We start from the raw sequence: 12,861 nt of genomic DNA, 5'->3' as shown, positions 1-12,861 counted from the left end.
CCCAGAACAGAGCCCTGAGGCACACCACTGGTCACCAATCTCCGTGCAGAATATGACCCGTCTACATCCACTCTTTGCCTTCTGCAGGCAAGCCAGTTCTGGATCCACAAAGCAATGTCCCCATGGATCCCATGCCTCCTTCCTTTCTCAATAAGCCTTGCATGGGGTACCTTATCAAATGCCTTGCTGAAATCCATATACACTACATCTACCGCTCTATCTTCATCAATGTGCTTAGTCACATCGTCAAGACATTCAATCAGGCTCGTAAGGCACGACCTGCCTTTGACAAAGCCATTCCTAATTGTATTGTTGATAAATCCTGCCGCTCAGGACCTTCTCCATCAGCTTAACAATTTGCAGTCAGTGCAAAGATTCTAAGGATTGACTCAGGTGACTTTTTTTATCTGGGGAAAGTGATAATGTTATTTATTTTTCTTAGTGAATATAATAAACTGACATGTGTTACAAACATATTTTCTACTCAATTTAAAGTGCTTGGAATAGTTATCATGGATTTTACCAACAACATATTGTGTGCTTTTTACAGGCACAAACATGGTCTTTCTACCCTCAAGAAGAACAGAAGTATTTTCTGAAACCCCACATTTCTGTGTGGGGAGTGAAAGGCCCACACTGTACAGAGCAAGGAAAGAAAATTAATTTCACCCTCAGGGTTATTGGTGAAGGAACAGTGGGCATAATCACGGTGAGAACAAAGGAGAGAAGGAAGTAATCCTGTTCACGCGCATTTTCTTTCTTTTGTAATAATTACTTTTGCACCTACTTCGTTTTCGCATGTATGGCATCTTTCACAACCACCATACTTTACGGCTATATCGCTTTACAGTCAAAGTAGTATTTTTTGCAAATGAAAAGTCTTGGACCGAAATGTCAACTGTTTATTCCCCTCCATAAATGCTGCCCAGCTTGCTAAGTTCTTCTAGCATTTTGTGCGTGCTGCTGAACATATCCAGTATCTCTTGTGTTTACTCCCTTGTCCTTTCCCTTTTTCTGATCCCACCAGCCCCCTTTACCTTCTCCCCTCCCCACCCTTTCCATCTGCTTATCACCTTTGCTGAATTCGTTGCCACAGACGGCTGTGGTGGTCAAGTTATTGAGTATATTTTAAGTTGAGGATGATAGGTTCTTGATTAGTAAGGGTGTCAAAGGTTATGGGGAGAAGTCTAGGGAATAGGGTTGAGAGGGAAAATAAAGGAGCCATGATGGATTTGCAGAGCAGACTTAGTGAGTTGAATGGCTAAATTCTATTCCTATGCCGTATGGGATGAATGTTTTGTTTTGCTGCTGTAAATCAATGTAATGCCTTCTGAGATAGAATTTATTTATTATTTTGTATAGAGCCTTTCACATCCTAGCATTTTAATGTGCTTGGTGGTAGGTGTTGGTGCATTAACAATGGAATGATTGTTACTCTCTGTCATCTGTTCCCTGTAAATGGAATATACTGCACACCCCTAACATTCTCTTTTCTCCCACCCTCCCATTGGACAGAAGATATAAAATCCAGAGAACATGTACCACCAGGCTCAAGGAGAACTTCTCTCAAGTCCTGATGAAGGGTTTCAGCTCGAAATGTCAGCTATTTATTCCCCTACATAGATGTTGCCAACCTGCTAAATTCCTCCAGCATTTTGTGTGCGTTCTTTTGGATTTCCAACATCGCAGAATCTCGCATTCTGTTGTTGTTTTCCTTTGTACTACCTCAAAGTACTGATGTGATGCTTAGACTTTATAAGGCATTGCTCAGAGTGCACTTAGAGTACTGGGAGCAGTTTAAAGCCCCTTATCGAAGAAAGCATATGCTGGCATTAGTGAGGGTTCAGAGGAGGTTCATAAGCATTTGATTGCTCTGGGTCAGTACCTGCTGGAGTTTAGAACATTGAGAGGTGATCTTATTGAAAGTTATTGAATATCGATAGGCCTAGGTAAAGTGGATGTGGAGAGGATTTTTCCTATAGTGAGGGAGTCTAGGTCCAAAGGACACAGCCTCCGAGAAGAAGCATTTTCTTTAGAAAAGAGATGAGGAGGCATTTCTCTAGTGAGCAGGTGGTGAATTTGTGGAATTCATTCTCACAGAGAGCTGTGGAGGCCAAGTCACTGGGTATATTTAAAGCAGCGGTTGGTAGATTCTTGATTAGCAAGAGCATCGAAGGCTAGGGGGAGAAAGCAAGAGAATGGGGCCAAGAGGGATAATAAATCAGTCATGATGGAATGGTGGAATGGACTGAAGAACCTAATCTGCTCTTATGCCTTATGTTATTATGCTGATGAAATGATTTGAATGGATGCCATGTAAAGCAAAGTCTTTCACTGTACCTCAGTGCAATAATAAACCAATTTAATAATTCTTCAATGAATGGTAGACATGTTTGTTGATACTGTACACGGTGTTTGCAAATTATATCAGTGATCGTTGTCATTTGTCCTTCTCTTTCAGGCTGAGAAGGAGCAGATAGACCTGGGAGACATCCTGGTTGGCAATTCTCAGTCAGGTGAACTTGTATTGCTGAATAATGAACCATGCTCCTTAAACTTTGCCCTCACTGTCAAGCAGAGCATCACAGGACCATGTGACCCCGATGTTGTTGTGAATGATCTGATGGGTACGTGCAGAGAAATGGCATACTATTCATTACAAACTATGGGAAAACAGACTTTGGAAAGGTTATAGACTAAACATTTCAGAATCCAAGTCAGGTTTATTGTCACTGACTTAAGATGACATGAAATCAAAATCAACTCATCACCTGTAGACATAAGACAATGAAGGAATGGTTTGGGAACTGTAATTTCAAAGTCACCTCTGTCACACATACCATTTTCTGCTGTCATTTCAGATTCTACGTATGTTATGCATTTGTTAATTTGCTTTTCACATTTCCTTACAAAATGCAGTCTAATCTGCTTAATATTTGGATTAGTGGCCACTAGACCTTGCCAATGTCTTCTGTTTTCCATCAATAATTAAACTAAGAAGAATTTTAGATACTTAGGTAAATTAAAGATGTTAGCAGAGTCGTTAGGGATAAACAGTTTTCTTTGACTGGAGAGTTCAGATGAAGGAAGTTCATGATAGCATAAAGGCTAGGTAATGCTTTACAATGCAGCGATCAGGGTTCAATTCCCAGTGCTGTCTGTAAGGAGTTTGAATGCTTTCTTCGTGACTGGCTTGGTTTACTCCAGGTGCTCTGATTTCCTCCTGCATTCCAAGTTGTGGGCATGCTATGTTGGCACTGGAAGTGTGGCGACACCTGCGGGCTGCCCTCAGCACATCCTTGGACTGTGTTGACTGTTGATGCAAATGACACATTTCACTGTTTCGATGTACATGTAACAAATAAAGCTAATCTTTTATCGTTTTTAAATCATTAAAATTATAAGTAGGCAATTCAAGGGTGATGTCAGGAAACAATTCTTCATAGAAAGGGCAGTAAATTCCTCTAACTAAAAGCTATGGAGTCTGGGAATTTTTAGAAGTGAGATTGATTGAGTAGTGGTATTAGGGGTTATGAAACGAAGTAATGGAACTAAGAGACAAATCAGCTTTGATCTAATTGAAAGTGCAGATTGTTATTAATGAATATGATATAGTTGGGATCACAGAGACATGGCTCCAGGGTGACCAAGGATGGGAGCTCAACGTTCAGGGATATTCAATATTCAGGAGGGATAGACATGAAGGAAGGGGAGGTGGGGTGCCGTTGCTGGTTAAAGAAGAGATTAATGCAATAGAAAGGAAGGACATAAGCCGTGAAGATGTGGAATCGATATGGGTAGAGCTGCGTAACACTAAGAGGCAGAAGACGCTGGTGGGAGTTGTGTACAGGCCACCTAACAGTAGTAGTGAGGTCGGAGATGGTATTAAACAGGAAATTAGAAATGTGTGCAATAAAGGAACAGCAGTTATAATGGGTGACTTCAATCTACATGTAGATTGGGTGAACTAAATTGGTAAAAGTGCTGAGGAAGAGGATTTCTTGGAATGTATGCGGGATGGTTTTTTGAACCAACATGTCGAGGAACCAACTAGAGAGCAGGCTATTCTGGACTGGGTTTTGAGCAATGAGGAAGGGTTAATTAGCAATCTTGTCGTGAGAGGCCCCTTGGGTAAGGGTGACCATAATATGGTGGAATTCTTCATTAAGATGGAGAGTGACATAGTTAATTCAGAAACAAAGGTTCTGAACTTAAAGAGGGGTAACTTTGAAGGTATGAGACGTGAATTAGCTAAGATAGACTGGCAAATGACACTTAAAGGATTGACGGTGGATATGCAATGGCAAGTATTTAAAGGTTGCATGGATGAACTACAACAATTGTTCATCCCGGTTTGGCAAAAAAATAAATCAAGGAAGGTAGTGCACCCGTGGCTGACAAGAGAAATTAGGGATAGTATCAATTCCAAAGAAGAAGCATACAAATTAGCCAGAGAAAGTGGCTCACCTGAGGACTGGGAGAAATTCAGAGTTCAGCAGAGGAGGACAAAGGGCTTAATTAGGAAGGGGAAAAAAGATTATGAGAGAAAACTGGCAGGGAACATAAAAACGGACTGTAAAAGCTTTTATAGATATGTAAAAAGGAAAAGACTGATAAAGACAAATGTAGGTCCCCTACAGACAGAAACAGGTGAATTGATTATGGGGAGCAAGGACATGGCAGACCAATTGAATAATTACTTTGGTTCTGTCTTCACTAAGGAGGACATAAATAATCTTCCAGAAATAGTAGGGGACAGAGGGTCCAGTGAGATGGAGGAACTGAGCGAAATACATGTTAGTAGGGAAGTGGTGTTAGGTAAATTGAAGGGATTGAAGGCAGATAAATCCCCAGGGCCAGATGGTTTGCATCCTAGAGTGATTAAGGAAGTAGCCCAAGAAATAGTGGATGCATTAGTGATAATTTTTCAAAACTCGTTAGATTCTGGACTAGTTCCTGAGGATTGGAGGGTGGCTAATGTAACCCCACTTTTTAAAAAAGGAGGGAGAGAGAAACCGGGGAATTATAGACCGGTTAGCCTAACATCGGTGGTGGGGAAACTGCAGGAGTCAGTTATCAAAGATGTGATAACAGCACATTTGGAAAGCGGTGAAATCATCGGACAAAGTCAGCATGGATTTGTGAAAGGAAAATCATGTCTGACGAATCTCATAGAATTTCTTGAGGATGTAACTAGTAGAGTGGATAGGGGAGAACCAGTGGATGTGGTATATTTGGATTTTCAAAAGGCTTTTGACAAGGTCCCACACAGGAGATTAGTGTGCAAACTTAAAGCACATGGTATTGTGGGTAAGGTATTGATGTGGATGGATAATTGGTTGGCAGACAGGAAGCAAAGAGTGGGAATAAACGGGACCTTTTCAGAATGGCAGGCAGTGACTAGTGGGGTACTGCAAGGCTCAGTGCTGGGACCCCAGTTGTTTACAATATATATTAATGACTTGGATGAGGGAATTAAATGCAGCATCTCCAAGTTTGCGGATGACACGAAGCTGGGTGGCAGTGTTAGCTGTGAGGAGGATGCTAAGAGGATGCAGAGTGACTTGGATAGGTTGGGTGAGTGGGCAAATTCATGGCAGATGCAATTTAATGTGGATAAATGTGAAGTTATCCACTTTGGTGGCAAGAATAGGAAAACAGATTATTATCTGAATGGTGGCCGATTAGGAAAAGGGGAGGTGCAACGAGACCTGGGTGTCATTATACACCAGTCATTGAAAGTGGGCATGCAGGTACAGCAGGCGGTGAAAAAGGCGAATGGTATGCTGGCATTTATAGCGAGAGGATTCGAGTACAGGAGCAGGGAGGTACTACTGCAGTTGTACAAGGCCTTGGTGAGACCACACCTGGAGTATTGTGTGCAGTTTTGGTCCCCTAATCTGAGGAAAGACATCCTTGCCATAGAGAGAGTACAAAGAAGGTTCACCAGATTGATTCCTGGGATGGCAGAACTTTCATATGAAGAAAGACTGGATGAACTGGGCTTGTACTCATTGGAATTTAGAAGATTGAGGGGGGATCTGATTGAAACGTATAAAATCCTAAAGGGATTGGACAGGCTAGATGCAGGAAGATTGTTCCCGATGTTGGGGAAGTCCAGAACAAGGGGTCACAGTTTGAGGATAAAGGGGAAGCCTTTTAGGACCGAGATTAGGAAAAACTTCTTCACACAGAGAGTGGTGAATCTGTGGAATGCTCTGCCACAGGAAACAGTTGAGGCCAGTTCATTGGCTATATTTAAGAGGGAGTTAGATATGGCCCTTGTGGCTACGGGAATCAGGGGGTATGGAGGGAAGGCTGGGGCGGGGTTCTGAGTTGGATGATCAGCCATGATCATAATAAATGGCGGTGCAGGCTCGAAGGGCCGAATGGCCTACTCCTGCGCCTATTTTCTATGTTTCTATGTTTCTATGAATTGTGAACTGGACTTGAAGGGCAGAATGTCCTAAACCTGTTCCTAGGCAGCATTCTGCTCAGCCTCTCTGATAATCTACAATATGAATGTTTGTACAGGGTGCAGAGGGAATTTACCAGGTTGTGCCCAGATTAGAGAGCATGTCTAATGAGGGTAAGTTGAGTGAGCTAGGGTTTTTCTCTGGAGCAAATGAGGATGAGAGGTGACTTGATGGAAGTGTATAAGATGATAAGAAGTATTGTTAGAGCCAGAACGCAAACAGGAATTCTGCAGATGCTGGAAATTCAAGCAACACACATCAAACCGCATCTATAGGAAGAGGTGCAGTCGACGTTTCAGGCCGAGACCCTTCGTCAGGACTAACGTTAGCAAGAGCGTCCTCTTGGCTCTATCCCTCCCCCTCCTGTCTTCTCCTATCATTTTGGATCTCCCCCTCCCCCTCCAACTTTCAAATCCCTTACTCACTCTTCCTTCAGTTAGTCCTGACGAAGGGTCTCGGCCTGAAACGTCGACTGCACCTCTTCCTACAGATGCTGCCTGGCCTGCTGCGTTCACCAGCAACTTTGATGAGTGTTGATTGTTAGAGCCAATGTCTTTTTCCCAGGGCCAAAATGGTTAATACATGAAGACTTGCTTTTAAGGTGATTGGAGGTAAGTATAGGGGATGTCAGGAAGTTTTTTTTTACAGATAGAGGTGAGTGTGTGAAACACGCTGCCAGGGTTGGTGGTCAAAGGACATTTAAAAGACTCTTAGATAGGCACATGGATGATAGAAAATAGAGGGCAATGTGGGAAGGAGGGGTTAGATTAATCTTTGAGTAGGTTAAAAGATCAGTATAAGATTGTGAACTGTAGGGCTTGTACTTTGCTGTACTCTTCTATGTTTTATGTCTTATTTATTATATAATTTCTGTGGAAAATGTGTGTTTTCTTAGCTTTTGAACTGGAATACCATCACGGTACAATCCCTGGAAGGTCAAGACTTTCCTTTAGGTTTGTGGCATGGCCTGTTCGAAGAATTTATTACACTTGGACAATTAACTCCAAGATTCTGTCTGCTAAAGGTGGGTACTTTTACCTTGTGTAGAATAGTTGTTAGATTTTCCGTTTGGGACCTCATTGTAGATTTGCAATTTTGTTGCTCGGATCTCATTACAGATTCATAAGTGAAAAGCAGCGGAGAGAATTGCCCCAAATTTTACAATGATTGACATACTTACTGTGAAATGTAAAGGTTGCTGATTTGCAAAATATTTCCATAAAATGGTTTGCATTTATATTGCATTTTCAGCTCAAGCAACACAAAAGGCTCTGAAGGAGCTCATCAGGTCAGGCAGTATCTATGGAGGGAAATAGACAGCCACTGTTTTGAGTTGAAGCCCTTGATTAGGGCTTGTTTTCCTGTTGCTGTTTTGTTGTTTGTTAGACCATAAGACCATAAGACAAGTATCTTTAATCCTTCCTGCAGCACATCCTTAGGTTGGGTTGGCTGTTAATGCAGACAATGCTGTGTTTACATAGACATGTGATAAATAAATGAACCTGAATCTGAATGCACTTTGAAACATCCGATCACCTGGCTGCACTTCTACTTCTGGCATATAGGCAGAGACTAAAGGCCACAGCACTGGTGGTGAGGACCAAGAAGTGATAGTCGCAGGAGGCAGAGGAGTACTTACAGGACTTTTTGAGTCTATGGAGTGGACAATATTCAGGGATTCATCTTTGAATGTGAATGAATATGCTACAGTTATCATTGAGTTCATTAAGAGCTGTGTGGATGAATGTGTGCCTTCGAGAACATATAGACATACCAAAACCAAAAGCCATGGATGAACCAGGAGATTTTTATTCTGTTGATAGAACACTACAGATCAAAAATAGGCACTTTGGCTCATCCAATCTGTGCTGAACCATTAATCTCCCTAGTCCCATCGACTTGCACCCAGACCATAGCCCTCCTTACCCCTCTTATCCATGTATCTTTCCAAATATCTCTCAAATGTTGAAATCAACTCCACATCCACCACTAGTGCTGGAGAGTTTGCTCCACAATCTCACCACTCTCTAAGTGAAGAAGTTCCCCCTCATGTTACCCCTAAACTTTTTACCATTTATCCTTAACCCATGAACTCTAGTTTTAGTCTCACCCAACATCAGTGGAAACAGCCTGCTTGTATTACCTTATCTATACCCCTCATAATTTTGTATACCTCTATCAAATCTCCTATTAATCTTTTACTTTCAAAGTAATAAAGTCCTAACCTATTCAACCTTTCCCTATAACTCATGTCCTCTCATCCTGGCTACATCCTTATAAATATTCTCTGCACTCTTTCGATTTTATTTACATCTTTCCTGTAGGTAGGTGAACAAAATTGCACGCAGTACTCCAAATTACGCCTCAGCAGCATCTTATACAGTTTCAACATAACATCCCAACTCGTGTACTTAGTACATTGATTTATGAAGGACAATGTGCCAAAAGCCTTTTTTTACAATCCTTTCTACCTGTGACACCACTTTTGAGGAATTATGGATCTGTATTCCAAGATCCATCTATTCTACCGCCCTACCACTCACCGTGTAAAACGTATCCTGGTCATTCTTCCCAAAGTGCAACACCTCACAGTTGCCTGCATAACATCCTATCTGCCATTTTTCAGCCCATTTTTCCAGCTGGTCCAAGTCCCACTGCAAGCTTTGATAGTCTTCCTCACTGTCCACTACATCTCCAATTTTGGTGTCACTGGCAAATTTGGTTACACAGTTTACCACATCATCATACAGATTGTTAATATAGATGACAAACAGCAACGGACCCAGCACTGATGCCTGTGGCACACCACTAATCACAGGCTTCCAGTCAGAGAGGCAACCATCTACCGTCACTCTCTGGCTTCCTCTGCAAAGCCAATGTCTAATCCAATTTACTACATTATCTCGAATGCCAAGCGACTGAACCTTCTTAACTAACCTCCCATGCGGGACCTTGTCAAAAGCTTTGCTAATGTCCATGTAGACAACATCCAGTGCCTGCCTTCATGAACTTTCCTAGTAATTTCTTTGAAAAACTCTATCAGATTGGTTAGACGCAACTTACCAAACACAAAGGTTTGTTGGACACAACTTACCACCACTGTCTCTCCAAATACTTATATATCTGGTCCCTTAGAAAACCTTCCACAACTTATGTCAGGTTCATTGGATATAATTTCCTGGTTTATTCTTAAGGCCTTTCTTGAACAGTGGAACAATATTAGCTATCCTCCAATTCTCGGGTACCTCATCTATTGCTAAGGATGTTTTAAGTATCTCTGCTAGGCCCCTGCAATTTCTGTAATAGCCTCCCACAGAGTCTGAGGGAACTTCTTGTCAGGCCCGGGTTTATCCACCCTAATTTATCTCAAGACAGCAAATGCCTCCTCCTCTGTAATCTGCAAAGGGTCCATGACTTCACTGATGCATTTCCTCACATTAAAAGACTCTTTGTCCATCTCCTGAGAAAATACGGATGCAAATGATCATTTAAGATCTCCCCAGTCTCTTTCAGCTCCACACATAGATTACCAATCTGATCTTCCAAAGGATCAGTTTTGTCCTTTGCTCTCCTTTTGCTATTAATATGTCTGTAGAAGCTCTCAGGATTCTCCTTCACCTTGAGAACAACCTTATGTATTCCTTTAGCTCTCCTGATTTCCTTCTTATTGTTCTCTTGCATTTCTTATTCAAAGATTCAAAGCACATTTATTATCAAAGAATTTATGAATTATACATCTTGAAATTTGTCTGCTTACAGGCAGCTACAAAGGAAGAAACATGAATAATCCAATTTTAAAAAAAGAATAGAAACCACTGCACAGGGAAAGAGAGAGAAAAAACACACTCATCATGCAAACAATAGAAACAAGTATCCCAAACCAGACTGAGTCCCAGATCCGCTCCTGGAGCAGCTGGAGTAGGCCCAAGCCTCGGTCCCCAGTTCATCACACCAGCAGGCAGGAATGCACAGCAGCTGGATCAGTTCCTATACTCCTTGAGCACTTCATTTGTTCTTGCCTGTTTATCTGTGCTATGTACCTCCTTCTCTTTCTTAACTAGGGCCTTGGTATTTCTCATAAACCAAGGTTACATAAACTTGTTATCCTTGCCTTTTATTCTGACAGTGACATACAAACTCTCTGCTTTCAGAATTTCATTTTTGAAGGCTGCACATTTATCAAGTACACATTTATCAGAAAACGGCCTGTCCAGATCTACACTTGCCAGATCCTTTCTCCAATTTAGAATCTTAACCCAAGGATCAGACCTATCCTTTTCCATAATTAACCTTGAAATTATTATGTTGCAAAGTGTTCCCCTACACAAACCTCTGTCACCTGCCCTAAGTCATTCTCTAATAGGGTATCACATTCTCTCTAGTTGAGACTTGACTAAGGAACCTTTCCTGAAAACAATTGATAAACTTTTTCCCATCCAGCCCTTTTAGAGTATGGGAGTCCCAGTCAATACGTGGAAAGTTAAAATCACCTGCTATCACAACCTTTTGTTTCTTGCAACACTCTGCGATCTCACTACCAATTTGCTCCTCTACATTCTGAGGGCTGTTGGGTGGTCTATAATATAATCCCATTAATGTGGTCATAGCTTTCTTATTCCTCAATTCTACCCATTAAGCCTCATTAGACACTGCTCTATTCTCTCTGCTCCCACAACTGTGTGACTAAGCACAGCTCAAATGCTATCCATAGGTTTGCTAATGACACAACCCTTGTTGGCAGAATTTCACATGGTGACAAGGAGACATACAGGAGTGAGATAGATCAGTTGACTGAGTGGTGTTGCAACAACAACTGTACACCTAATGTCAGTTGACCAAGGAATAGATTCTGGTCTTCAGGAAGGTGAAGTTGGTGGAACACATGCCAGTCCTCTTTAAGGGATCAGCAGTGGAAAGGGTGATTAGTTTCAAGTTCCTGGATGTCAACATCTCTGAAGATCTATCCTGGGCCCAACATATTGTTTCAACGGCTATATTTCATTCAGAGTTTGAGGAGACCTGTTATGTCACCAAAGACTCTCACAAATTTCTGCAGCTGTACCGTGGAAAGTATACTACTCTCCTTGTGTGTGAAGTAGGAGGTACACAATTCAGCAATTTGCCAGACCACTCAACTGAACACAGGAGTCAGGAGCAACCAAGTTCTGGGTGCTTTATTTGGGCAGCATGCACATATACAATTTAGTAAGTGTAAAATTGAAAACAAACCTGAAAAATACCATTAAGTACTTAATGCAGCAAACTTATGATGATTAAGTCACGCATTCGTAAGACATTGGATGAAGCAAGACTTATGTGTAAAATATCCAGAATTATACACAACATGAGTAAACAAAGTTTTAAAGTATGTGAGAAGATTAATATAATTTAAGAATTCATTAAATTACCATGGTTGATCAAACACTATACAGATAATTGGGAATAAACTTCTATGTAATATTAACACAAAATATTGCTCAGATAGCTTTCTCCTTTATAAACTAAGCCAAAACTTATGGATGATAATTTATGATGGCGCAAGCAAAGGAAAGGCAACACAGGATTGTGTAAATCTTCTTTGATCTGACTGAAAAGCTTCGCCAAAATAAAAAGGCTGCTCTCCTCATGTGGGTCAACTGAATTTCAAATTTAAAGGCAGCAGGGCCTTCAGAATTAAAGTCCTCAGCGCAACCAAAATATACAGTTAGCTGGCAGGGCCTTGTTTCAAAGTAAAAGCCTGAATACTCCCCGCCTGGCCTCTATAATGATATCACAGTTAATGCAACAGGTTACAAAGTTCTATCTTACTTTTTCAGAAGGAGAACAATCTCGGACACAGGCCTGAAGTATTTCTCGTATGACCCTTGCTTTGTCGTCTTGAGCTCTACTTCGCGAACTCTCCCATCTTCACTTGGAAATGTGCATGTTACTAATGCCATGGGCCAGTCATTTTGGGCTACCCTGCTGTCCTTCAAAAGCACAACATCACCTTCTTCAACGTTAGAGCATGACTCTTACCATTTGTGGTGAACTTGCAGTGTCTGCAGATAGTCTTGTCTTCATCATCTCCAGAATAGATCAGCTGAATTCTGCTCTTGATGCCATTGTGGTTTACAGACGTCCTTGTCTGTAAAGTTTCCATTTGTGGCCAGTGCATTGTGTTTCTGTGTGAGAAGCATAGCAGGAGTAAGGAGCAAAGAATCAAAGGCATCTGCAGGGACTGAAACTAATGGCCTCAGATTGATAATTGCCTGTACTTCTGCCATAAGAGTGCACAGAACCTCATGATTCAAGCTGGAAGATCCTGTGTGCAACAGCATAAAGTCCGTGATTCTCCTCGGCACACGATCATGTGCTCCCAGGTGCCGGCTATCGGCTATATGTA

At 41.6% G+C, this 12,861-nt stretch overlaps 1 protein-coding gene across 1 annotated transcript in view; it reads left to right on the top strand.

Annotated features, from left to right (window-relative positions):
• The window catches only part of cfap65 (cilia and flagella associated protein 65), a 222,722-nt gene that overhangs the window by 118,843 nt on the left and 91,018 nt on the right, over positions 1 to 12,861 (top strand). Inside the window, exons 16-18 of the mRNA XM_063049965.1 lie at positions 551 to 709; positions 2,462 to 2,627; positions 7,372 to 7,500. Of these exons, the coding sequence (XP_062906035.1) occupies positions 551 to 709; positions 2,462 to 2,627; positions 7,372 to 7,500 (454 nt within the window). The remainder of the gene's footprint in view (positions 1 to 550; positions 710 to 2,461; positions 2,628 to 7,371; positions 7,501 to 12,861) is intronic.

Source organism: Mobula hypostoma, chromosome 6 (assembly GCF_963921235.1).
Source record: "Mobula hypostoma chromosome 6, sMobHyp1.1, whole genome shotgun sequence".
Taxonomy (NCBI): Eukaryota; Metazoa; Chordata; class Chondrichthyes; order Myliobatiformes; family Myliobatidae; genus Mobula; species Mobula hypostoma.
Note: the sequence above shows the minus strand (reverse complement) of the source record. Positions and strands in the feature narration are given on the sequence as shown.